The 27,197-nt window shown below is 36.8% G+C and overlaps 3 protein-coding genes across 3 annotated transcripts; 1 reads left to right on the forward strand and 2 right to left on the reverse strand.

The window, feature by feature from the left end:
* Positions 1-471: 471 nt before the first annotated feature.
* On the forward strand, positions 472-2,805 carry LOC111609455 (protein phosphatase 1 regulatory subunit 3B-like). Its single transcript, XM_023337957.1, has 3 exons — positions 472-577; positions 682-770; positions 1,710-2,805. The coding sequence occupies exons 2-3, from the start codon at positions 757-759 to the stop codon at positions 2,698-2,700; spliced, it is 1,005 nt and encodes a 334-aa protein (XP_023193725.1). The 5' UTR covers positions 472-577; positions 682-756; the 3' UTR covers positions 2,701-2,805.
* A 4,648-nt stretch (positions 2,806-7,453) lies between these two features.
* On the reverse strand, positions 7,454-10,437 carry LOC102233490 (phospholipase A2-like). Its single transcript, XM_005799671.2, has 4 exons — positions 9,251-10,437; positions 8,818-8,965; positions 8,573-8,706; positions 7,454-8,271 (listed from the first exon to the last, which is right to left on the reverse strand). The coding sequence occupies exons 1-4, from the start codon at positions 9,297-9,299 to the stop codon at positions 8,153-8,155; spliced, it is 450 nt and encodes a 149-aa protein (XP_005799728.1). The 5' UTR covers positions 9,300-10,437; the 3' UTR covers positions 7,454-8,152.
* Positions 10,438-10,542: 105 nt separating this feature from the next.
* Positions 10,543-18,696, reverse strand: prkab1 (protein kinase AMP-activated non-catalytic subunit beta 1). The gene is made up of 8 exons (XM_005799670.3): positions 18,584-18,696; positions 16,707-16,889; positions 16,410-16,579; positions 16,196-16,289; positions 15,192-15,306; positions 13,871-14,004; positions 13,583-13,651; positions 10,543-12,413 (listed from the first exon to the last, which is right to left on the reverse strand). The coding sequence occupies exons 2-8, from the start codon at positions 16,854-16,856 to the stop codon at positions 12,336-12,338; spliced, it is 810 nt and encodes a 269-aa protein (XP_005799727.1). The 5' UTR covers positions 16,857-16,889; positions 18,584-18,696; the 3' UTR covers positions 10,543-12,335.
* Between the last annotated feature and the right edge of the window lie 8,501 nt (positions 18,697-27,197).

Genomic DNA, 27,197 nt, shown 5'->3' on the forward strand with positions numbered 1-27,197 from the left:
TTTTGTGTGTCTGCTCTGTTTTCTGAAATTCCCATTCAATTGTGGCAGATGGTCCCTTGAACTGCACCAGGTTCTTCTGGAGGCCTATTTCTATTTTCCTCTCTACTGTTGCTACATAAATGCCCAGTATGAGGAATTTGTCTAAAGTATGAAACCCAGACAATGCTCGCAATTGTTCATTGACGTTACATGCTTGTCCAGAAGCAGTGAGTGCTGCAAGTCAGTGATTTGATGCAATCTGCTGGGATTTCCTTAAACACATTTTTGACCTATTTTCCTGTTGTTTTTTTTTCTTTCCCAAAACCATGTTGTCATCGGAGAAGAATTCCATAAAAGGAAAGTTCTCAGTATTAACAACCCATTAGACGGCCCTGTGAAGGCGGGACACAGAAACAAAGTAGCTGCAGTCGATTGGTTGAACTATAGCTTCAGGCGGGTGTGATGTCACAGAGCACGCTCCTTTTTAATCCCAAAACTCAAAACAGACCCCAGACACAACAGAAGCTGCCTGACTGCACACTCGTCTTTATTTTTACTATTTCACTCACCTGAGAAACTACATGTTACTGTATGATATGTGAGTATATCATTATACACTTAAAAATACAATCATATTGTTGGTTAGATGCTTGTCTTTTCTTGCACGGATGGCTTATGTTCATACTTTATCTGTTTTTTCAGTTGCAGATCAAGCCGACTTAGCTCAAAGCCTTCTACCTAAAGAACAGAAAAATAGTGTAAATCTGCAGTGGGACAATGAGTAGCTCAAGGTAAGTTACTATTTTCAGTTTGAGAGATCAGGCATAATATCAAAACCACCACAAGAGAGAATAATTTTGTCATAGTGGTATATAGATGTACATAAAAACAAGTGAATATTTTGACTGACAGTTAATGAAGACAAATGTAGGACTTTGAGCTAGTTTCACTAAAAACAAATAGCGATTGCTGGGTTAATAGATCAGGACATTTGCAAACTGTAGCTGTTGTGGTGTGTTGCCGGTCTGCAGTGCACTGTATCTATCAAAAGGGGCCCAGGGAAGGAACAGCAGTGAACCTGCGATGGGGTCATGGCCAAGACACGTTGATGGATGTGAAGTGAAAAACATGATAAATCACATTTTCACCTACATTATGTATATACAGTATCTGAGTGTGTGTGTGTGTGCTTGTGTCTTGCCTGGGGATAAATGGCATAAGAATTCACTTTGGCAAGAAGGCAAGTGTGCAGAGGTTGTGAGGCGTTGAGTAAAGTTTGGCTGGGAAAATGTAGGTCCTGATATAACTGTGGATGCTACATTGTTGTCTACCTAAATACCTATATGTTAATACCTGTGTTTTCTTAAAGCAAAATATTGCACCTTGCAACACAGCTAAATAGTTTAAAGAGCATAATAATGAGCTGGAGGTGTTTACTTGGTCCCCAAATTTTAATCCAGTCAAGTCAAGTAATTGCTGTACTAACAAGTTCACTCCATTAATGCCCCACATTGCAATTTTCTGCTAACATGTTGGTGCAACAGCACAACATCAGGGCTCTAGTGCTGCCCATGCCTTCTTGAGCTACGGGATCAGCACATTATTAGACATTAATGTGGTCATGTTCTTATGCCTGATCATGATTCTTTTTGATGGCATTCACACAAATATGATTATGCTGAAAATCATACTGCCATATTTATAATCATGGTTGTTTTGAACCTTCTCAGAGTTCTTCACCCCCATCCTGTGGCGAAACCAGACAAACTGTCAGTGAACTCGGGTCAGCACCAGCCTCTTCATCAGCCAACGGTCATGGCTCCTCTGAAACTAACGCAGCGACTTTATCCACCAAACGACTATCCTGGGAGAAGAACCAGCCTTCGCTTTGCACATCTGTCCTCCTCTCCACCCTCATCATATGTTCCTACAACTCCCCGGAGCTGTTTTCGCAAGTACAGCTTCAGCGCGCACAAGAAACGTGTGGTATTTGCAGATGAGGTGGGACGGGCACTGACTGTTGAGCATGTATTTACCCCTGAACCCCCATCCCCACCCCCTACTCCAGCAACAAATCCCTGTCCACGCCATTTGGAAGGCCAACAAAATCCTGCAAATAGAAATGGATCGCTTACGCCCAAGTTTCGCCTGGGTTTCCCTCAGCCTACAAAGGACTCTGACGCATTTATTGCTCGTCTGAAAGAGAAATGTGTACAAATGAAGAGCTGCAGCATTTCAGACAACACTTTGATAGGTGAAGTGTGTGTTTTCCATAGTTGCCCAAAAAACACTGTAAATATGAAAATGACTTTTGATTCATGGATCACCTTCAAAGACATTCCCTGTAAATTCCTGGAGCAGAGGCGAGTCAATGGCCTTGATGTAGATGTGTTTTTCTTTGAAGCATGCTTGCCTCAAATTACAGACAAAATAGAGTGGATCGAGTTCTGCTTCACATCCAGCCCAGGGCTCAGCTCTGTGCTTCACGGGGATGACAACAGGGGACAGAATTACAAAGTGGTGAGGGAAAAAGGTGAATCATGTCCTGGCAAAGACTACACAAAGCAGTTTTACCCCTCACTTTCAAAGTACCAGCCACCTGTTTATTCACAGTTTTCTTCTTATCTCCAAAACTGTGAGAAGCTGACATACTTCAACAGTCATCTGCTAAGCAATGGATTTAAGTCTGCACTCCGCGAACCACTATGTTGGATGGCGTAAAACACCCAGTGTAGTGTTATGTCAGCACAAATATGATTCTGGATACAGAATACCCTACTGTAATGTGAATACTGTATTAAATTATTAAATTATTATTTTTTTTTACTTCTGCTGAAGTGAGATTTTTTTCAACTAAAAATGAATGTGTTTGTGTAAAATCTTATTAACAAATACATTGAAGAAATGAGTGTGTGTTATCTACATTGGATCAGATTCTTGCTGTGTATCCATTTGTTGAATAAGGCATACCAGACAGAAACAGGTCAACAAAGCAAAAAGGAAATTCTGGGAAAACAGTTTAGATTGAAGAGTATGTCCCAGACACTCCCTTGGCTTCAACATTCTTGGAATTGTTACATCTTGTACTATAGATAACTGGTTTGACAAATTTGAGACGGTACGTACTTTCCTTTTGTACGGACTTGTATTTATGAGAAAGGGTGGAGTCATTACAAAGCATCTTAGCATCTACAGTGAGAAAGTTCTTGCTTCTCTAGTTTCATTTCCATCCAGGTCACACTTTTTTTTTCTTGACTTTTAGTTCCTTCAGGCTGCCGCTGTCCTGTTTCAACCTAAGTGAATGTATGCAAGCTTATAGTAGCAACTGAAATGTTGTATTAGATCTGTTTACAATAATCTGATCTTTTTCACATTTTGTCATTTAAGAGAAATGATGCATGGTCTTTGTATTTTTTTCCTAATAAAAATCTGAAAAGTGAGGCATATATTTTTATTCAGCACAACTGAGACAATACTTGAAATACAGCTGCTAGGCTGTTGGTATGTTTCTCTCAGCTTTGCACATCTAAATAAATTGACTATTCTCATGCAAAGTCCTATGCAAAATAGCTTCAGCTCAGATATAACAAAGAGAGCGTGAACATCTTTTCCATAATCTTTTGTAACATTTCACAGATTTTCTTCTGTAATTGCTCTATGTTAAGCTTACTCCATCTGTCCATCAACTCTGACCAGCTTCACTGTTACTGCAGAAAAACATGCATTCCCACAGCATCATTTCATCACCTCCAGGTGCAGTGTCACTTTTCTACCATAGATTGATTGGTAGACCATCCATCCATCTATTCGCAAACACACTTATCCTTTCAGGGTCAACGGGTGAAAACCCTAGATAGGTTGTCAGTCCATCACAGGACAACACAGAGACAAACAGGACAAACATGCACAAACACATTCACACCTAAAGAGAATTTAGAGAGACCAATTAACCTGAGTCACATTTTTGGACTGTGGGAGGAAGCCGGAGTACCCAGAGAGGACCCTCACATGCATAAAACCTCCATGCAGAAAGACTCCAGGCCAGGACTCAAACCCAAAGACCAATCCTGCTGTAAGGCAACAGTGCTACCAACTGTGCCAATGTGCAGCCCAAACGTGTAGACCAGAAGACAGACAGCAGGTGCAGCTGATCCAGAATGCTGCTACTTGCATTCTCACCAAAAACCAGGAAGATAGAGCACATCACCTCAGTTCTAAATTTCTTCCACTAGCTCCCTGTAGCTCAGAAAATAGACTTTTATAAACTAAGAACAGTATTTTATTCACTGAACTGCTTAGCACCATAATACATTAAAGATCCTCTGTTGTTGCATCAACCTTCCAGAACTCTCAGAACATAAAAGCAAATAAAGAATTTTAAAAATCACATTATTTTCATTAACATTATCTTTAACATAGGATTCTAATAAAATACATAGAATTTTGGGGATGCAAATGTGACAAAAAGAGAAAAAGATCAAGGTTTCTTGTATGGCATTCCAACTGCACCTTACCTAACCCAATACCTAATTCCTTATTGCAAAAGGAGAATGTGTGGAATGCATTCATGTAGCCATTCCCATGCAGTTGGTTTCATTTAATATTAAGGTTTCATAAAATGTTTTCCAAAACAAATACAAATAGAACAGGTTGGATTTAGGTTGCTGGGTGTTATGAAAGGGAGTGTTCTCAGAAGTTATATATTTTTTAAACAAATTAATTCAAGCAATAAGTTAAAGCCCATTTAAGAATCAGAAAACATTGCTATTACATACTATTACACGCAAACTGAAAACAAAACAGATAAGGAAGAGAAACCTTCTGTCCCAGGGGAACCCCGAAGCAACAAATCCAGGAACATTAGACAGTATCAGTAAGCGCAAGCATTCTGGGGTGTTTACTGTATTGCTGTCAAGCAATTTAAACTGGTGATTAATCACCACAATTTTTGTAGTTAACCATGATTAATTGCAGATTTTGGTGCAAGCTGATTTATTTGGTAGACTCATTACATTTTACTCACATCAGTGATTTTTCAATTATGCTCCCTACAACTGCACATCAAAAATAATTCAAAAATATCAGAAAATAGTCCTCTGAATTTTTTTTGTGGCGTACAATAAAGAGTAAATCTTGTCCAGATACAAAATGGGAAGTAGTGCCTCTTGTATTTGAGAGTAAAACAAAGTTAGCATCCAGTTTAGGCGTCTGGCTACAAGAAGACATTCACTACAACGAGTTGTGAAGCATTGAACGATACATGCACTCTCACATTTTATTTGTATCCAACAAGCCATTACAATCCAACAAGCTTGATCTTTTATATATGAGCCAAATTGGCACTGTTTATTAGCATGTGGTATAGCTATTTGAATTTATGTGCTCAAACATCACAGTAGGGTAAAATTTAAATATCTAATCTGACATAGGTACATCTGTAAGATGAGAGGTGTATGCTGTCCATGATCTGAGAATTGATATGGAATCTTGTTTTGGTATAAGCAAAAGGTGTCAGCATACCTGTGGAGGAGCCCTGACAGGTTCTAACCAAGTCCTCTGGGCGTTATATAACAATAATTAAAAGTGTTGCAGAACAAAGATAAATTACCAACCTAACCAAATGAAAACAACACCAGTGTCTAAATGAAGCCTATTGATTCACATATGAAGCAATTTTTCTTTTGTGGTTGTGTGGCATTGTGCAAACACTGCTCTGCTGAAACTCTAACCTCTAGGGAGTGTGGATCACTAAATCCTTTCATAACAGAAACCCAACTATACATCTCATGGAATGAGAAAACGTAGAGTCAGAGGAAAGGCTAATAATTAGAGGAAAGTAAGGAGCGATTCAATGTAAATTGTAAGGGAGTAGTCAGATATGACAAGCATGTGCTTCTCATTCAGCACAATACAATTTAAATGTATGCTCTAAACTGGAGTTGGGGCATTATTGTTATCAGCCAATAACATCCTGGAAATAGAAGGTAGAATTTGATTTTAAAGACTTGAACCTGAAACAGTAATACACAAGTAGATTGGATGAAATAATAGTGAAAAGCAAGATGTTACCTTGATCAAACCCTCTACTCAAAGAATTATTCCTTAACAGGCCTCTGGAGAGTTAGATAGCATGCTGAGGAGGCAGTTCAACTATTGCAATCAACTATATTGGAGCAAGAAAATTATCTTAGATATTCTTGTTCAAAAATCTACCAAAAGGACATTGTCTAAAGTTAAAGAGACTAAGGAATGTAACTCAAAATCTGAGTTACTAAATTTGTTAGAATTGCTGTCCTGTGATATTAATTTTGACTGCAGTCTTAAGTGTTGTGCTAATAGCTTTACTTCCTGGATTGCAGTTTCCCTCTCCCTGCTGAAAAAGTCTATAGTACAACACTGCTACCAGGACCCACCATGAGGATGGTGTGTAAAGGAGTTTTTTGGGGGGGGGTTTCTGCCACACTATGATACTTTGCATGCAGTCCAGAATAATGTACACAAAAGTAGACTCTAGTTTATACTTGACTGTGTAGGGAAACTTGTGTCAATGTATTCTATTTAGGTTATCAGAGTAAACGGAGCTAAACAAAAGCATCCAAATCTACTTGGATTTTTATTTGCAAATTGTTTAAAAAGTATGTATACTTTTCCTTCTGCTTCACAATTGGGTAAAACCCTGTGTTGATCTGCAACCCGAACATTTGTGGTTTAAATGTGAAAAAAATTTTTTTTTAAATTGATAAAGTGCAAGAATTATGAAGACAGCTTGGTTACAAAGATATCCCAGCAGTATATTTGTATGCAGCATCATCGATCATTGCCAGCATACACCCATACACTGTGAATTGGGATATAATCTACAGAAAATTTTGTAAACTTATGGAGTCTTTATAACTTAAAATATGTACATGCAATATGTTTCATATTTGTTAAAAAAAATTGGTTTGAATTCTTCATAAATCAGTCTGGGTGTTGTACTGATACCTATCAGCAGTACTGGCATTTTAGTTACCATAACAGCAAAATATATACAAAGGGCGTAACTTGAGAAACTTTCAATAGTCTAGTATCATTTTTAGTCAGTGTGTCACTCCTCTCATTTTATCTTTCAGCCAGCAGCAGCCTCAGCTGGACTATGGCCAGACGTCAGCTACCAGCTGCTGAGCTTTACGCATTGTCTGAAAAATGGCCTAAAGAGTGATTCAGTGGGCTGCAGGCTCAGCAACCAATCACAACGAGCGAACAGTGGGTTGTTAAAGTAGGTGACGCATTGCCAGGCTGAGAACATAACCAGGAATGAGGTAATTTTTGCCTGTTTGCCAAACAGGCTGGATGGTGACCAAAGTCAATGTGAATCTTCATTTCAGTTGCAGTTATATAACCATCTTGTTTTTGATTCAGATATTGACAGCATAATTAAAATGAATTAAACTTCTAAAGTTTGTTGTCATTTTCAAAGATAAAGACCAAGCTGTTTTCAATTATGCAATAGGAATTTAATATTATTGCAAACATTGTGTAACTAAGTCATGCTGTCAGCATGATGCAATCAATTGGAAAGCACCAGAATAGTTACACGAAAATTGGTTTAACATTTTTTCACTTTCCTAAAGTAATGGCTAAAGCCATTTTTTGCCAAAAGTATTGTTGTTGCCAAAATCAGTTTTGGCAAAAAATTACTAAGGTCATTGCAATAATTTACAGACCACTTAAAAGTGAAAATTTTGAGGATTTAGGTAATGAAAAAGAAAATATTTATTTTCCTCTGGAAAAAAGTCATTTATTATTTCTAGATATGTTACATAAAGTGAGAAGAACAACTGTTGTTGAGCAAGTCAATGCTTTACTCTGTCGTCCGACACACTAATGGGATAAATGAGGAACAGTGCCCTCTGCTGACTGCAAACTGCACTAAAAATTGCAATTACCATCACACTCAAGTGGATGGTAAACATGATGATGACATTTAGGGTGAGATATAGCAGCAAGTCCAACCAGAAACATCCAGATGGAGAAAAGATGGATGCTTGAAAGGCCACGCTGGAATCATATATTTAGTAGATGGTCCTGTGAGGTCACTGTGATTCAGAATGACACCAGATGAAGTAGTATAGCAGTTTGTAAATTGTTGTGGCACAGATTCTTTGCTAGACGCAGCTGTTTGTGCAGGACTCTACTGACACTGGTCACTTGGCAGGTGCTCATGCTCGGGGTTCCACTCTGACCTGCTGAAACATTCTGCGGCTTTGCGGTCGCACTCACAGATGAACATCTCACATTCATTGTTTTGGTCTAGAGAAGAGAAAGCAATAGTATCAGTCAGTTTTCAATCTCTGACACCCAGGTAGTACTGGTGAAAACAGTGCAGTGACAGAGTTGTCAACTTCTGAGCAGAGCTTGAAGTGAGAAGTGTACATGGATTGAGTTAGTAAAAAGCAGAATGAGTAAATCCACTGTGCACAAGTCAATGACAGATTTGCAGCACTGCCTTCTCTGTTTCGAGTGAAAGTTATCACCTTCAAATGACGGAAAAATGCTTCAATCTCACTATCGAGGAGTAAAAGTTAGCAACGCTAGAAAAATGTCAACTCACTTGTACAAGTGAGCTTTCTGTTAGCCTCATCACAGGTGTAGGAGTAAATCTCGGTATAAGGGTTATCCAGGATGGGCCAGCACTCCGGATGCTGCATGGCGTCACTGTAGCACTGGTCATGAACCTGGCAGCACCTGTATGGAAAAACAAATTGTTCAGCACTGCAATCTTTAAAACAAATAAAAATATTGTAGATATTACAATATTTTTAAGTAGTATTAGTGTGAGGCGGCTTAAATAATGACCTATCCAGATCATCAATGGGTGTGCCAGAGCCTCCGTATCCACAGTAACAACCATAGTCTGAATAGTCAAGAGCAGGCCAGCTATCAGGCAACATACACAGGATCATGGCCCTGAACTGATGGAGAGCCTTGTAGTCCAGAGAGTGGGCTGTAGAAAAATAACAGGACATGATAGTGACTTAAATGTGAATATGTATGGTAAAAGTACTTAGAAAACTTTGAACTGCCTTGTTGCTTAAATGTGTTATACAAATAAACTTGATTTGAAAGAAAACTTGCAGCTGTAATTTAAGAAAATGTGCATTATGCTTAGCTGTCGAATAAGCAAGCCAGAAAGTACATTAAAGTTTTGTTCTGCATTTTGAGAAAACTGAATATTTGAGGGGGTATAAATACTTTTACAGTCTGGCAATTTCTGTGAAATTGTACTCACCTACGGAGAGACCAACAGCCAAGAGGAAGACAGTATAAAAGGCATTCATTCTGTGAGTGAAAGGCTTCAGTCGGAAAGTGACTTTCACTCAAACATAAAGTCCCTTTATATACATCATGTTTGGGTCCTTGGATGTCAGCTGTCCATACAGTACCAGCTCACACGCATTCACACTCACAAAACAAGCTGGCATGTGCAAAGGTTAAAGATTTCTCACACCTTGTAAGCTCGGATCTCCTAAGGCCAAGATCTCTGCCATAAAGTCATAGAATCTCATTGCTGATTCACCAGTATGGCAAAATAGCACTTGCTTATACATCCTGAATGAAATTAAACAAGAAAAATCTTCATGTTTTTTTTTTTTCTTTTTGTAGTAATTCAAAGGTTATGACTTATTTCTGTGTACATGCATTCCCTCCTTCTCATATCCATGCTTTTAGCTGTCCAGTTATTCACATTTAAGGGGAAACACATTTAGGGGAAGTTTTTTTGCTTCCCTCCCCCCCCCCAAGATGTCAAACTCTTGTTGAAGCATGTTGTTGCAATGACTCATAAATTCTGCCAACGTACCAAGAGTATCACAACTGAAACTGATGGACACATTTTCACAATCTTTCAACGAAATCTTCAATGATACATAGTTAAGGCAGACATTATTCAAGCATCTGGTAAATTTAAAGTTATTTTTAATTAACCAAGAATGGGGTGATAGAGAAATCCATTTTTATTTCAATTTAAAAAGTGGAAAGTCCATAGAAACCGTGACTCTGGTTGGACCACTACAAAACGTACCTGTAACTTCCAGTCAGAAGAAACATGCTGGTCAAATTAAAAGATCACATCAAATCTGGGGTAGAAATAATTTTGGGATGAACTTAAAGCAGTATTGTCTGAGTCAATAAAAGACTTGTTAAAAAAAGAGGGAAAAAAGATTTCCTTTTTATTTTTGAAGCTCAAACTCACAAAAGGTGCAGGCAGCAGAAACTGGTACTTTCCAGATCGCAGATCCTCCACAAGAGGGCAGATTTCAAGAATAGAATTTGATAAATCACATTTTGAGGAAACTAGTGATAAGACATGTGGTTACATGCAGCTCTTCTCTTGTAATCATTTCCTGGTGCACTTGTTTTGTGATGCTTACAGTTACATAGTTTACCTGTTTTTGCCCATCATTACCTAAGTAATTAATCAATTGCCTAATACAGTTTAGAAAGAAATTATATACTATTTTTTAAATTGAACTTTGAATATTCAATATTCCACACTCTGATTAACAAAACAGAGGACAACAGTTGGATGTGATCTTAATTTAATCTTCATCATGCAGAAAAATACGGCAGCGGTATCAGTTCTACTCTTCCGATACATCGTCATGTTAGCGCACAAATTCAACATCAAATCAATAGCTAAACTTTCGAGTGAAATGGTTTTTACCATACAAGGCAATCGACGCAATAAAAACAATCTGGATCAACAGAATGATCTACAGCAAATCAAATATAAATAATATCATCTCTAAATGCTCTAGAAAATATATTATCTCTGTCTTGTGTGCTCGGCACATTTCCCCATCAACATAACCAGCAGAAGAGAACACACAGATAACTGCCTCAGTGCATATGTTCAGTCTGTAACCTGAAGGTTCACATTCTTGATTGGTGACGTTTTGTCTTCTCAACCATGGGAAAGAAAACAGCAGCCTTATTTACACATACTTCTATCAGCATGATTAATGATTACAACTATGTATATGTTTCGATTTAAAACGTTTCCGTGTCCTACCAAATCATTATTGCTTTCATATATATTCTGCAAAGCAAAAATATCCTTGCAAATTAATGTACAAGGAAAGGCATATTAAATAGGAATGTAATAATCGACACATTTACAACCTTAGGTGGGTTTTTACAATAATTAGATATGCAGAGTATAAATCACTATAAAAGTGCTCATCTGTTTTCAGTAGTGCTTGAAAATCGAACAGCTTTTAACTGTTTTTATTTTCATTTATGAAATAATTCCTTATTTCGAAGCTCTAGAATCTTTTCTTTGTTGCCTCAAAGTAAAGGTTATTCTTACTCTATATCATCTCTTTTATGTTGTATTTTTTCTCCCCAATCAGTCTGCTGACTTTTTAATGCAAATTCTAACAAACTAAAAAAAACAAAGCAATACTCTCTTTTCATGACACTGACTTTTTTTTTCTTGCAGCCTTCTTCGTATTGCTCACTGTGTTGCTTCGGGCCTTCGACCCACACACTGCATCATCTCCGAAGGCACTGGATTGTTACTTTTGAGGGGGCTGGATGCAAGTCTGTTAGCAACGGCTGATTACCCACAATTCTTCACTCAGTGGAGGATGAAACTGATGCAGACAGCAACCATGTCTGAGGCTTTAGCCTGATAAGATTCAACAACTCTCAGTTTGAGGTTCTAAGTAATCTCCTTTGGCGACCAGAGAAGACTCTGATATTAATCACTCTGCCCCTCTGCACCTGTCTGTCTTCCCATAGTCAAGTTTTGATTAAAGCCTGAGGATTTCTCTTTAAAAGTAAAAAAAAAAGAACAGGTCATTCTGGTCATTAATGTTAAAAAAAATACTTCAAATACATTTTCAAGCACCACTGTAACAGTTTTGGCTGCAACAACAAAAAGGTAAAACATTTAACTATAATGCATTCCAATGCTTATGTTAGAAGTTTATAAAGTTAAATGTCATGTCATAAAAATGTATATGAATATCCTCTCAAAAGATATTCATAAAGAATATTTTAAATGTTTTTTATGTTTGAAGATGCCTTTCAACTTGTCTAATTTAATATAACAAATCATCTCTAACAAACTGTAAAGAATTACAATTTTGTGATTATGTTTAAATCTCATAAAAATCGCATCATTATTAAGTCCTTCATTCATCCCACTTCATTCATTGTTCAACTTGGATTGACATGAACAGGTGAGGGATTTTTAACAGGTTTGGTCTAATTTTTCTATTTCATGGAAGAAACTCAAAAACGATTGGAGGACATATTCTACACACTTGGTGTATAGTTCATGCACAGACTACTGGAATGAAACGTAGCCATTAGATGGGCTTATACAATAAAGTGGTGACATACTTCTTCTTATACCGATGTGTTGCACTAAGCACCATCACTCCATCCTGTGACAAAATAAACACAAGACAGAGGAAAGATTAACCTAAAAGTATTTCACTTCCACAACTTGGGGTCATCAGGAGTATAATGGATGCATATCCCTTAACTTTTTTACATTTTCTCATGGCATATAGAATAATTACAATGTATTTTGCATGATATTTATGTGGCAAACACTCATCTAGTACTGCATCGTTGAAAAGTAGAGAATAATGCAATTTACAATCTTTTTTACAAATAAAAATCTAAAAACTGTGATGCCCAATTGTGTTTGGCTGCCCTGATTGAACTCCTCAGTGAAATCCTTATGATTCCAGTAAATATAGACAACAACACTTGACCTGTCACAGTAAAAAAAAATATGTTGCACAATAAATTGTATCACCAATTATTGCAATAAACGTTAACATTGTTGTTTCGAGACTATTTTCAAATCACATATTGACAACGCTATAATATTGTAAGTCGGCCCTCTCAAAGACTAATAAACTTTATTTTTTTAAAGAACACTTAACACTGGAAGTTGAAGGTATTTTAAATATCCAAATAAAACACAACAACCGAAAACAATTAAATGGATGCAAGATGTCCTATAAACAAAATTGCTATTCAAGAAAATAATCAGAATGGAAATTATTTAGCTCATTTTATGGTGCCTTTAATTGCCTTAAATCAAGTCAAAAAATGACACAAAGCAAATACCTTAATAACTCAACATTTTGTTGGAAAGATTCAAAAACTTATCAACCACACCCTACCTTAAATGAAAAATTATGTCTAGCTTCTCCCATGTGAACTCAGCTCGTTTGTTTTTCCCCCATTAAGTATCAAACTACAGTCTCTATTTATACATTGGCCTGCACTTTCTGGCTGTTTTTCCACTTAAGAGTGGAGCAGCAAGGGAAATGATCTGCCTTTCAGTCTGTCCTGCAATCCTTGTGCCAGCATCTTATCACTGCTGGCATTCCACAGATACGATCCGCTCTGCAGGCTGAGTACATATGCCCACTATCCATGGTAGAGGTCAACATGTTCTGGGAAAATACCCATAAAAGCTGGTCATTTCTCACAAAGATTTCCCACACCAGCAGTCGCACAGTGAGAATACATTGACAACAGAGAATATATATTTAGTTTTTTGTAGTTCAGTAGTTCAGAAGAGTATGAACCGTACCTTAATTGAAAGCGCGTAAAGGTGATTGAGCATGACGTGGTTCGGCTCTGGAAGTAACGCAGGGTCACACTGAAGATAAGAAAATGGAAGAAAAGACAGTAAGTAACAAATGAAAGAAAAATACTGGAGCAGATGTATTTTGTACTCTAGATGCACTGCGTCTAAATAGGCCAAGAGGTTTAAAACTTATAGAAAGATAAAAAAAAAAAGCAATCACACATTTTTTGGTAAAATTTATTTAGGAAATAACAACCAGAGCAATCCTGAATTCAAATCTGATCCACTTACAGAAATTCCAGTGTCTTTGTTGAGGATGACTTGGAGGAGGTGCGGAGGGAGAATAGGTGGGGACTTAAACTTTTCGTCCTGTTTGGGAACATAAGCGTCCTGGTGATACGGGCCGGGCGGAGAGCTGGACAGGTCTAACAAAAGAAAAAAAAGAATGGTTGGACTAATACAAACCTTTTACCTTTCAAAAAATCAGAATATTATTAGGCAATCAAAAAAGTTTTGCAAAAGTATTCACATCTGTTAAATTTTTAACATTTTATCATGGTGCAACAAAGGCAACAGCTTGGCCTGTAGAATCCTTAAATAGACCATGTCTGATATAATGAAGAAAACAAATATAAAAAAGCAACGCATCCAATCTGAAAAAATCAAATGAGAAAGTTACAGAATTATATCTGTAGAGATTTAGAAAGTAATTTCAATCAATGGAGTTTATTTGTATAGTACATTTCAGCAACCAGGCAGTTCAAAGAGCTTCACGTCATAAAAACACAAACATACAAAGTCAAAGAACACAGTCAGCAACTGAAACAAGTGCCGTCATTACACATCAAAATGTTGGTTAGTTTCTCATTTATTATGGTTCAAAAGCAACGCTAAACATGTTGGTTTTTAGTCCAGATTCAAAGGAATTAATTTCATTTCTGAGTCTGTGTAGCTGCAGACAGACAGTGAGTGCTACTGTCTGAAAATGGAGAAAACATGGAACTGTGGTTCACAATGGCTTGTGACCTTAAGCTCCAGAGAACTTGTAATGTGCAGAAAAATAATCATTTGACGCACACCTTCAAGTCCACGTCTGAATGGCTCAAACATCTCAAGACAAAATGAACCCTTTTGAGTGGCCTAGTCAAAGTCCAGGCTTAAATGTATAGACCTTGTGCAGCATGACGTCAAAAAAGCCATTCATGCTTACAAACACATTAATTTAGCTGAATTAAAACACTTGTGTTCCAATCAGCACAGTACTCTGAAAAGATCATGCTAAAACCTGCTGGATTATGTGACCATATTTGTATTTTTCTACGCCATTAATGTGACATTATGCTACTGCAAAAAAGATATGCTTACGTCATTTATTAAAAAAATCTTTAGAAGGGCTTCCAAACTATCCGTTCCTGTATCTTTTACCTATATATATATTATTCTTATATACTTTGGCTATATTTTATATTGCCAAAGTTGAACTTGCTACAGTGTCTGATTAATCAATTTACACAGCAATAACACAAAAATAAAGACTTCTCTGCATGGTATTAAATTTATGCTTTTAGAATCTGCTTCAGGGATTTTTTTGTGATCAGTTGTTAGCTCTCACCTGACACGTCAGAGGATTTTTGTGAGTCCACCATGAGAGCATCAAACACCTCAAAGTCAGTTTTCTTCACCTGGATGATATTATTAACGGTGCCCAGCTGGCTGGTCACAACAGGCTGTGAAAAGTCATGACATGGTCAAATAAACAAACTTCACAGACAACACAAAAAGAAACCCACTAGTTAAAGCAATACCGCATTCCTTGTAATCCGAAGCCCAAGTTAATTATTTGATCCAATAATGACCTCCCATTGTACATCTAAAAGTGATTTTAATTATAGGAGCCACCAGAAATAACTAGAGAATTTGCACTTTGTGCAAAAGTAGAGTGAAAACTATAACCTGAGGGGATCAGCACTAATTAGCTAAGAAGTGTGTTAGGAGTGAAGCAGAAATCCTTACAAGGTGTAAAAAATGTGGAAGCAGCAGTGAGTTAAAAGCAAAGATTCATTATAAACGTCTTTGAAAACCTGATTTGACTTTTTCATTAGGATCAGTTGAGATGTGGGACACATTTTCTGAGACACACTCTGGTATTTGCGAAAGTTATGGACCACAACCGCCCAGAATGCTAGAATCCCCAAATACCTGAGAACCTCTCTAAAATTTTGTTTCTAGAAAATCTAAAACTTAGTTCTTTTTCTGAACAATGATGTCAAAAGCTTTAGGAGAGAAAAAAAATGATCCAGTTTACATGAGATGTAAACTGAAATTTTACACACAAAAAATAGGGAAAATATTAAAACGCTAACATGTGATAATGACTGAATTTCTTATACTTTGAATGGTGCAGAATGAAAGCAATTAGCTTTGAAGGAGTACAAGCTATTTTAATGGATTAAAAGACTAAATATTTTTACCAGAAGAAATGACTAAATATTTCATAAAGTTAAGAAATTATAAACAGCAGAAATCATAAACATCATGTCCCAAAAGAGCTAAACGCTCAAATTTAAATGTTTAAAATATGTAATAGAAAAAGTCTGAACAGATGTAACAGCTTACCTCAGTTGGGTCATGGGTCCACTGGCCATCTACATAAAACTTGTACTGATGCTCTCCCTCAGGTAGATCTACAATTGCCACAAATGTGTTCTGACTTGGAAGGAAGATGAAAAAAGAAGAAGACATTTAAAACAACTGTAAGTACAGTTATTAATAATTAAACATTACTAAATTATGGAGGATGTAACCGTTGAGTTTAGGACATTGCTCCCACCTTCTTATTAGGGGAATCTTATTGGCCCAGTTGTTGAAAGACCCAGAGAGGTAGACCTCTTTCCCATCCCCTGTCCAGCGAAAAACGGTTGGTCGGTCAACAGCCAGACCTTTATCGTCTGCTTCCAGGTCTTGCTGCCAGGCAAGAAACTCCTCCTTCTCTAAAGGGGCCTAAAACACACGTCAGAGAGATACGATAGATCCTCTTGGGGCTTTTTTACCTTTAATATGATAAGAGTTGGATTTCAAACTGTCAACATGCAAGGAAATGTGCCTCTGAGTAAACATCAATGGATACCTTTATGTCTTCTCCGTGAAAAATATCAGCATCCTCTGGGCTGTCCATGAGGATTTTGGGTCTCTCTCCCTCTTTGATGCCCCGACTGTCTCTCCGCTGAGCCTTCTCCCCATGGCCCATTGCAGCCCGCTCGCTGCTCGTGTTCCCCATGGTTTCGTCTTCTTATAGGCCGTCACAAGGTCCCTGCGAGTGGAGTTAAGAAGTTGTGTAAAGTCATCGGAAACTCTGATAAAGCTCTCTGTTAAACAATTTAATTAATCATTGACAGCTGCTGTGGGAATAAGGTCTACAGAAGCTATTTATTGTAGATTCTAGGTGCAGTAGCTTAATTTTCATGTTACCGGTATGATGAAAATTACATCTTCACACAGATATATTTACTTTTAGACAATAAAATCCATGAAGGATGAAGGAATTCAACAGGTGAAGCATTTTATGAGAGATGTTCATATTTGAGCAGTATAACCAACATGTTATTTTAGATTCAACATGATCCTCGCATAACATTTCTCCCAGCGTGAATTCTTATCTCTGTGAAGAGCCTCGGGGTTTGTGTGGAGGACCTGTTAGTTTCCTTGTAGCTAACCAACCTCTTGTAAGTATTCATTATCACCTAAAATAAGTCTACAAATAAGATTCCCTGAGATCCATTGACCTCAGCATCATCTTCCATGCAGGTGTAAAAGTGCCATTGCAATGTGTGTCAGTAAGAAGTGGTAGATTGAAGTCTAGGCTTTGACTAAACTATTCTTTTGTTTTTGTGTGTGTGTGTGTGTGTTCAGTCATTCCTGTTGTAAATTTGATGCTGTGTTTAGGATCACTGTCCTGCTGATGACCCAGCGTGGGCCATTCAGCTATCCCACAATCGACTCACTGACTGAACTGTGATTCTAAGGCTGGTTCTAAGGTTCTAAGGTTACAAAAGAAAATTTAAATCCTTAGGGCTCAATCTTGACAATTGATATTGGTGTTTGTACATATGAAATTTAAAGTGTTATGCACCACGTTTGAATCTTGTTCTCCAAATGTAATTACTTGTCAAAGAAAGTATTAATATTAGATTGTCTTTGTTTATAATTTAGTCACAACTGACAATAAAACAAACCACAACAAAAGAAATCATTTATTCGTATGTATGTGGATACGTTTGTGCATATCGTTGCATGTTTTACAAGTTTAATGCCCCAACAAGCACCACGAGGTTATCACTATAGAAGATTGGTTATGATGAGTCATGCTTTCCCTAAATATATATCAATTTGTTATCCTATTTTAATGCAATAAAAACGTCTCAAGTCTTATGAGACTGCAGTATTTATTGTTTTCATCTATAAATTCATTATCATTCCAATATTATGTTACGTTGTATAGCAATCCAAATTATAAGTGTTTTTGTTCAACTTCAAGGCAGGTTTAGTACTAGAATTTAGTGATTATATGTATTTTTTTTCTTAGGTTGACAACAAGAACTTAATAATCCGTTTTAATGGGCAAAAAGCAAAACGCAGGGCTGGATCAGTTCATATTTGAGTTAAGAGTGGTTTAGCAAAATAATCAAACGTAGTTGTTTTCTAAGAGAATAAGCAACATTGCGCAGCTTCTGTACATATTTTAGGAACGGCAGGGTTAAAGCTAAATATAAACCCCGACGTTAATAATCTCCATCACTGCTCCTTTCCAAGCGTGCTGTTTATTGACAGAGAGCAAAACCCACAAAGGGTCAAAGCTAACATGTTGGACTGAAGCTAACAAGGCTCCATCAGCACGTCGGCGTTCGCTTGGCAAGAGGCTGTTTAAATACTACAGCTTATGAACACGCAGGTTGTCGTTACAGAAACAGCTATTACAGATGCAGATGAACGTGTAAAGCTTTTTACCTCAGGAACGTTCACCGTCGAAGATGCCGGTGACTCATAAACTCCATTTCGATGGATTCTAATACAAAACACGACAGGGTCCAGCAAAACAAATCCGCCCCCCATCTGCGCAAGCGCACACGATCTAAATGAAATACATAGCAACTGAGAAAAACCGATACAGGTAAAATTTTTAGTCAACGCTTGTTAAAATTATGATATAAAAAGTATTCCGTAGTTCTGACCAAATGCGTTTATTTTGGGTTGTTTGAAGGAATTCGCGTCTTTGAGGTAATAGATGTAATCCTGTTTATCCAACACTAGATGGCAGTGTGGCTCAAGTGCAATACATTACGTTAATATTCAAGCAAAACGTCTTTGCAACCGTGCTTTACAAGTTTTCACAACCATTAGACTGTATTTTATTATATTTCAACAACCTAGTTGCGTTTTATTTAGACTTTATTTGACAGTCCAACAAAAAGTTGTACAGTTTTGTGAAATAGAAAAAAAGACAAATGATTTTCTTGTTTAGCACTTAAATTCCTTAGAATGCTGCTGTGCTTTGCATTGGTTAGCCTAAATCTATGCATCTGTAGGTTTACATTTTATCTTATTCTGCTCTGTAAAACGTCTGAAACTCATATTGCTCAGACATCAATTGTGAATACCAATTTTTAAATCTTGCCACTGATTTTCAGTTTGAAATGTTTTTTTATATAGAAAATGTTTTATACAAATATTGATTGTTGAAAATACAGAGTTTATCTTGGACGGTCCTAAGAGCCAAGAGCAAAACGTATTAGCTGAGGATCAGAGATCAGATAGAGACTTTTTTATTATTATTTTTTTGTTAATATTAGAGAATGGTAGACTGTAAAACCATAATAACTGAACACTCACATATTTGTTAAAGTTGATCAAAACACTTCTGAGTGACCTGAAAATTATTATTGAAAATCCATTTCTCATAAAACTGCTCAAGCGCAGGTGGAGCACTTCTGTTAGAGCGTCTATTTTCCTCGTTGCAGGGTAAAAAAAGTAGCTAACCTTAACTACTTCCAACAGGCCGTAAGAGCAGGTTCTGCAAGGTAAGCTACACACCTATATTGACAACAATGTCAATACCTATCGGAGTAGACCAGGGGCTCTGCCAGGAATCTTAGGCCCCATGACAAAAAATTTAACTACCCACCCTCCTCCCACGCAGCTGCTGTTACAATTTTTTGAGTCTGTCTATCAAAAGCATCACAATTTTAAAGGCTTGCAACTGCCTTGCTTTCTTTGGTCCAATACTGATAACTAGCACAATATTTACTGCTCATGAATGTTACATGCAACAGTCCATATACAGTATGCAAGTAGGTTGCTTAAATTTTTTCTATTAGTTTTAGCTTACTGACATGTCTCTCCCCATGAGCAACAGTCATAGGCAACATGCAAAATATACATGAAGCAATCCAGACTTTTAAAAAAAGGCTATGTAGTTGCATTTTATTCAAGCTTCAGTACATAACTTTAATAAAAAATATGTTTTCTCCATATTTGTTAAAGCTGTCACCATGTCGTGACAGTTTGTTATGAGACAGATAATCTGTGAAACAATCAATCAATCTCCTCCACCTCCTCCCTGAATTACTATTGCTGGTTAAAGTAATGCAATGTTCTGACCAAAACAATCAATCATAACTAGTAGGAAGGTCTTAACGCTGTCAATTAACCTCAAGAACTCACTGGTAAATGTGCTAATGGTGGAAAAACTATTTATCATTACAGAAAAATGTTTATCTGCTGTCTTTGGTAGCTATGCAAACTAGACTGAGCATTCACAACAGGCTGCGCTAGCTACAACATAGGGATGAGCAGCCACATGAGACTGTGATTGACAGCACTAAAACTCAAACTGTCTCTGATTAGTTGTTTCTAGATAGAAGGCAGATTAAATACATTTTTTCACAGATTATTTCTATACCATACTGTCACAACATGACATTTTTAGCAAATATGTAAAAAAATATATATGTATATAAAAGTTACATACCGCAGCTTTAATTTCACTCAGAAGAGAACGGGTCAGGAGGGACATGGGTTAGAGCTGCTGCTGACTGACTCATCTGTTGTTAAGTGTGGTAAAAGGTACAGGGACAAGTTCAATATATGAATATGTTGGTAATTTATTTCCTTAATTCATTAAATGTTAGTGAAATGAAGGCAAACAGTAGTCTGTAACTAAACTAACTATGCTGGTTGATAATCTCACACAGTCCAACCACCTCTCGGAGAAAAACTGGGTTACAAATTGACACTTTTGTCCTTTTCTCTCTCTGTCTCTCTATTTTTTTGAAAACTTAAGTTTATTATTTTTCTTAGCAGCATACTCTTGCACCTTTGCCAATGCCCCAAAATGCACCTATTAATGAAACATTAAAAGTGAAACCAGAAGGGGAAAGCCCAAGACGAATATCTTCCCAGGTTGATGTTCATAGTAGTGCATTAACAGCGATTATGATAAAGCAGAATGAAATCACTGAGATGCTTGTAAAACAACAAACTACTTTAAGGCTTAAACTTTCCCTTGTTTTCAAAGGCATTTCTTATATTGTATGTAAGCAAACCTTAAAGTTTTAAACTTTATTCCTTTTCTTTCCTTCTTTCTGTGCAACCATGAAAGCTGTGATCCCACCCAGCCCAGCTCAGTTGTTACCTGGTACCAGGAGAAGTTGGTTCTGATGCACCATACATCTGAAATAAAGTTGCTTGTGGCAGCCTTTCGTTCCAAAAAAGCAAAAAATAAAAACTCCAATAAAGGCTGTGGGTGGCAACAGGTGGTTTGGGATTTGTACGCACTTTGACTTGATTCATTTATTGTAAAAGTGGAAATAAAGGTCTTGTAACTTAGTTGAAATGAAAAATAATCTCAATTTAATGTTTGAAGGTGTAAACAAGTGTAAATAAGTGTTCAAGTGGTCAAAAAAAATCCTTCTACCAAACCTCCCGTCCACACCAGACATCCACCAAACAATCCACCCAGCACCGTGTTCTTACTTAAATTGGTGGGAGGGTCTAACAATTAACAACGTAAATTAAACAATTCCAAATATAAAAAATTACAAATTTTGATTCTAAATTAACTTAAATATATTCTAACTACCCAAAGAACAAAACAAAATCGGTAGAAATTATAAACTACAAAACCTTAGCATAAATGGCCACGACAGTTGCTCCTAAAGTCATCAGTTGGACCCGTCTGGTTCTTCATCTGGTCTCTGTCATGTTGTTTTGAACTCTCCGAACCCGCATGCAAAGACTCTCTCAGGAGATCAGATTAAAGATTTATTTACAAAAGACAATTGGTGTGTAATGCAGGAGCGTCTGATCAGGAGCGGACCGGTGTGATCGAACAGCTGGTAGGTGGGCGTAACTCGTCAGGGAGCTCAGCGGATGGAACTGCAAATCCCGTACTTCGCATGGAGTGTCCAGACAACAGGAGCCTAGGAATCACAGAAAGGTACAGGACAGGTAAGCGTGCGAAACAGACTGGATATCTTTCTAGAGATCTCAGGACCAGATGTACCACAAAGGCGACAACACTCTGGCGACGAAGTGCCGGGAACCCGCTCCTAATATGCTCCCGCTGATGATCCACAGGTGCCGAAACACACCTGTGGAGAGGGTGTGTGAATACGCCAGCGAGCTCTCGAACGCCACCTAGAAGGAAACCCTTTAGAGTAGCCTGCATCTTTTCTGTGTCCGTGGTAAAAAGTGGATGTCGCTGCATCTCTTAATAAATCACAGAAATGTATAAGTGTGTAGTCGTTTAAGTGTGGTGTATTTTTATACTATGCAGCTTTCAGTTTATTAGGCACACCTTTGCAGTAATCCGTCAGCACCAACAAAATGACTAAAAAGATTGTTGTACTTCATCGTCCCCTTGGGGACATTTGTAGTACGCAATCTTTTGAATTACTGAAGACTGACTGACTGCTTTTGCCATAAACAATCCAAAAATCTGAAGTGAAGCCAGTCCTGCTCATTCTTTATGCAGCTTCTATTATCACTTCAGTGCAATTGATTTTTTTAAAACAAATTATCAACGTAATGCTGCTTTATGACAAAGATTTTATGCATTTGAACATTGTCACTTCAGCTTAATTTGTCAGCCTTCCTGTCGATTTGAAAATGTAGATAACTTCCTGACCATCTTATGACCTCCCACATTGTCTGTCTTATTCTTTACAGTTCAGCTTCCACAAGATGGATCCCACTGATTTTGTTTGACGAATGGAATAAAAGTTCTTCTGATGTAGGAAATGTGTTCTATGGTTTTGTTGTTTTACAGCACATTATATTGTATTGTGACATTGTTCTTTATGACATTGCGAATACGTAAATGGATTTTATTTCTACAAATCTGCTGAAAATAAATACCTGTTGTTATTCACAGTACTTGGACTAAATTTTCTTTTATGAAATTTTTCGGCTTATGGTAAAATATTCTTATATTTTAAAAAATGTAAACTTTAATTTACAGTAAACCTGACATTATGTTGTGAAACAAGTTTACAGTAGACCAGCTTTACTATAAAATACAATTACAGTATTATACTATAAACTACATTTACAGTAAAGCAATTATAACTGTAAAGCACACTCACAGTAAAAATTAACTGTGAAATATCATAACAGTAACGGTACTGTAGAATGGTAATTACAGTAAAAGGTCTAACAGTGTGGCTTCACATTCACTTCAGATACATTACAAGATGCTTACTTATGAAGCTTTGCACTAGGCATAGGCAATAAATCGATTTGATCAATTAATATTTTGCTTTGTTTTGTTTTAAAAGATTTAATTTTAGGACAACTGAGATTTTTCCACTAATGTACTCCTCAGATTTCCGAGAATCTGGACCACACAGGACCTACCATCTTGTTTGACAAGCGTGTTTTGTAGCTTCTAATTATTTGCACTTTGAATTCAGGTCAACTCACAGAAGGAATGACTAAAATAAAAGCCAGTTTTTGAAAATATTTTTTGTCCTTTGTAATTTTTTATGCATTCATAAAAGCAGGGAAAAAAATTGATAAAATTTTGATCAAAATCTCACATTTGGAATGAAAAAATAAGCGATTTTAAATTTAAGTAACATCACCAAGGTCTACTTTGAATGGACAAGAACTACATCTGAGAACCTGTAAGCCCATGTATTCATTGCAGGTCCCTGAGGTAAACAGGGTTTGCTGATTGTGCAAAGTGAAAAACTAAAAGGTAGCATATTCAGCAGTAGCACCAAGAATTTGGACATCGCTACTCTTGTTTGAATTGTCTCGACTGTGAATTTTTAAAAAAGCAACTAAAAGCATTTTTTGTAATTGGTTTTGCTAACTGTATGGATGTGTTGCTTAATGTTTTTAGAGGAAGGCAGAGCATCTAGAGAGAGTGCACATGAACAGAGAGAACATGCAAACTCCATGCAGAAATACCCTATAGCTTGAATTTGAATCCAGGACTTTCTTGCCGTGAGGTGACGGGACTCCCAGGAGAACTTCAATTGCTCCAGAAGTCGGGGTTTACTAACTTGTGTGGACCACATGGTTCAAATCTGATGTAATCCATTGGGCTTGATTGTAATGTAATCTAATTTGGATCGTATTAGATCCGAATTAGATGTACTTCTCAATGTGACTGTATGGTTGGCTATATTTTGTTTTACCTGGATATGTATTTTATGAATTGCAACTGTCATGTAAAATGCTTTAAGGTGACGTCTGTGTTCATTTCCCCTTTTCTATGCATAGACTTGCATTGTATTGAATAAAGACGTTTAGTAACCTAAGACTGTAGCCTTAATGTAGCTGGGAATAGAACCATGGGCTGTGCAGCTGCCACTGTCTACCTCATCAAAGTTTTAATCCTATTATCAGGATATAGTTACCTTGTAGATTACAAATCTCCTCCATCCCCATTCATGTTTCAAACTTGCTTTGTCTCCCTCAGGATTTTGTGGAGGATCATTGTATCCCATTGTTTATGAGGTCAGAGGCAGGCTACACCCGGTTAGCAGCCATTTCAGATCCACACAAGGTTACAATCATCTACATTGAAATCTAAGGTTGTTGTAAAATCTCCAGGTACTCTGACATGCATATTGGTAGACCGTAGGACGAAGCTGGAGAGGCTGTCGAAAGCCCAAAGGGGAGAACATGGAAACTTCACACAAAAAGGAAGCCCGAAAAACTTTTATGCTGAATCATTCCAGTGTATTTCTTTATATTTGGCTTTTAAGCACCAAATATTGCTGAAGTCTGTTAAAACAATCTCAGTCATTCCTTCTCAAGACTTTCCCTGCATTTTTTTTTCTATTTTCAGTTCAGTATATTTACTTTATTCTTCTTTATTTATTTTAAAAGGCTCTGCAATTTAAGGGATAAAACAATGTAACTTCTACCAGTAACATCCAGCAAATTGCTCAAAATGCAGCGTGGGTCGCCTCTGAAAAGTTTTGAAAGGGGTGGTCAGAAAAATAAAAACAAAGCCATACTTTAATTAATCATTACATATGCATAAATAAACAAATTAGTGTTGCAACTCATTGAAGTATAAAAGACTGTCTGTCTGGCCAGGGGGCGCCATTGTCCCAAAAAAATTGAATTAACAAAGGGCGGTTTAAATAACTTATTTTAAAATGATTAGTCTATTCCTCTTTCACTCCTGTACCCCTTGAACTTTTTTCACATTTTTGTCATATTAAAATCACAAATACCAGTGTGTTTTATATGATCTTTATGCAACAAATCTACACTATAATTGTATATAATTGTGAAAGAGGGAGAAAGTGATTTATCATTCAAGCATTTTTAACAAAAATAAGTAAATAAAAATCTATGAAAACTGTGTTTTGTGCTTTTACACTTAGCACACCTCTGGATTCAATGTTTTTTTTAGATTGTGCTGTAGTTACAACAGCAGGTGATTTGATGGATGTGTCTACCAGCTTTGCATCTCCACAAACTCAAATATTTTTTTCCAATCTTAAATAACTCGGTCAAATATCAGTTTTTAAGCCATGCGGTTGTAACTCTGACTCACTTCCTGTCCCGGCTGGGTGCACACTTAGAGAGCCGTTAGTTGCCCACTGGCTACTGCATTCAGCGAGATAAGTGACAAGGACATTTCTGGGTCAGTAGGATAACCGAGAAATTAAACGAGACATGTGAAAAGAAGAAAAGGGGTTAGCGAGCATAGAAACCCTCTCAGCCGTTTAACCTCGTCGTCATGCTTAGCATAGTCTGCACAATATCAGAGGGGTTAAAAAGTGAAACAATGGCAGTAGTAAAGATGCATTTGAAGATGAGTGAAATGTTTCATGGTTTGGTGAAGAATTCCCTTTTATTTTGTACAATTGCTGGAACCGTGGGTCAAAATTGGTCACTTTAAAGCACTCATAAATCTCAAAATGTTGATTTACGCTTTAGCTGTAAAAATAATTGAATTGGTATTTTTAAGATTATTTTTACCTGCTCAACAATAATCTAAATATGCAATATTTTAACTATATTGTCATTTTGGCCCAACATTGATTTTGAATCAATATTTCTTAATAAAAGAATCATGTAGACTTTTTTTTGGTACAACCTGAACTGTGTGGAAGTACATTTTTTTTCTTTTGGAAACAGAATAAAAATATTTATTTCTTTTGAAAAAAAAAAATATGTGTACTTTTTCACAATAACTACACATTTTTTGGGCATTTGTAGTACACAATGAATGTAAATTGTAAATATGCAATACACATTTATTGCATATTGGTCACTTTAAAACCCACACGTATTTATAAAGAATGGTTTGTATCATTTAGAATTTCAATATACACTGTACATTTCTAAAACTGGTATAAAAATATTGCATGCAACATGGTTTTATAAAATCATTATAGAAATCGTTTATAGCTATTTACAAAATATCACAGATCAAAACAAGACACCAGAAAATGTGTAATTGTGCCACATAGATTGTACTGCTAGCACTTCCTTATCAATATTTGTAAAATTATTTACTGAAGGCTCAGGGATCACAACAAGATACCACACAAATTATCTGTGCCACTCCAAAAACAGAGGGGCACATCCCAGGCCTGGCACTTCCAAGATATAGCATAATAATAATTATGTCTCAGTAATATTACAGAAATATTACTTTGTTTTCAGTAGGCTGGGCACTGACTCAAAAGCAGGTAGATGAGGAGACCCAAACCCTTAGCCTACTTATCTTCCACTTCTTCCCTAATAACTTATTTTATACTTCTGTTGTTGCTGGTGATGATTGTCTTATATGGAAGCCCGTTTCCGCCACTCTGTAAAAAAACAACAAAAAAATCTCATTATAATGAGATTTTTTAAAGTTTAAACCTTAAAATTTAAACCAAGGGTACCTAGGTTGAGGGAGAGACTCTCCTCTCAGGCAAAAAGTGTGAGAAGAAGACGCAGAATGTACAAGACAAGTTTATTTATTTATTATATGTGTACACAGTCAGCTGCATAAAAAATACACAAAGATTTTTTAAAAACTTTATTTGGTCGTTAAACATCCAGCAACCCATATTAAATTAGAAGAATTATGAAAATCAAACATGAA

The sequence above is a fragment of the Xiphophorus maculatus genome, chromosome 8 (genome assembly GCF_002775205.1).
Source record: "Xiphophorus maculatus strain JP 163 A chromosome 8, X_maculatus-5.0-male, whole genome shotgun sequence".
NCBI classification, from domain to species: domain Eukaryota; kingdom Metazoa; phylum Chordata; class Actinopteri; order Cyprinodontiformes; family Poeciliidae; genus Xiphophorus; species Xiphophorus maculatus.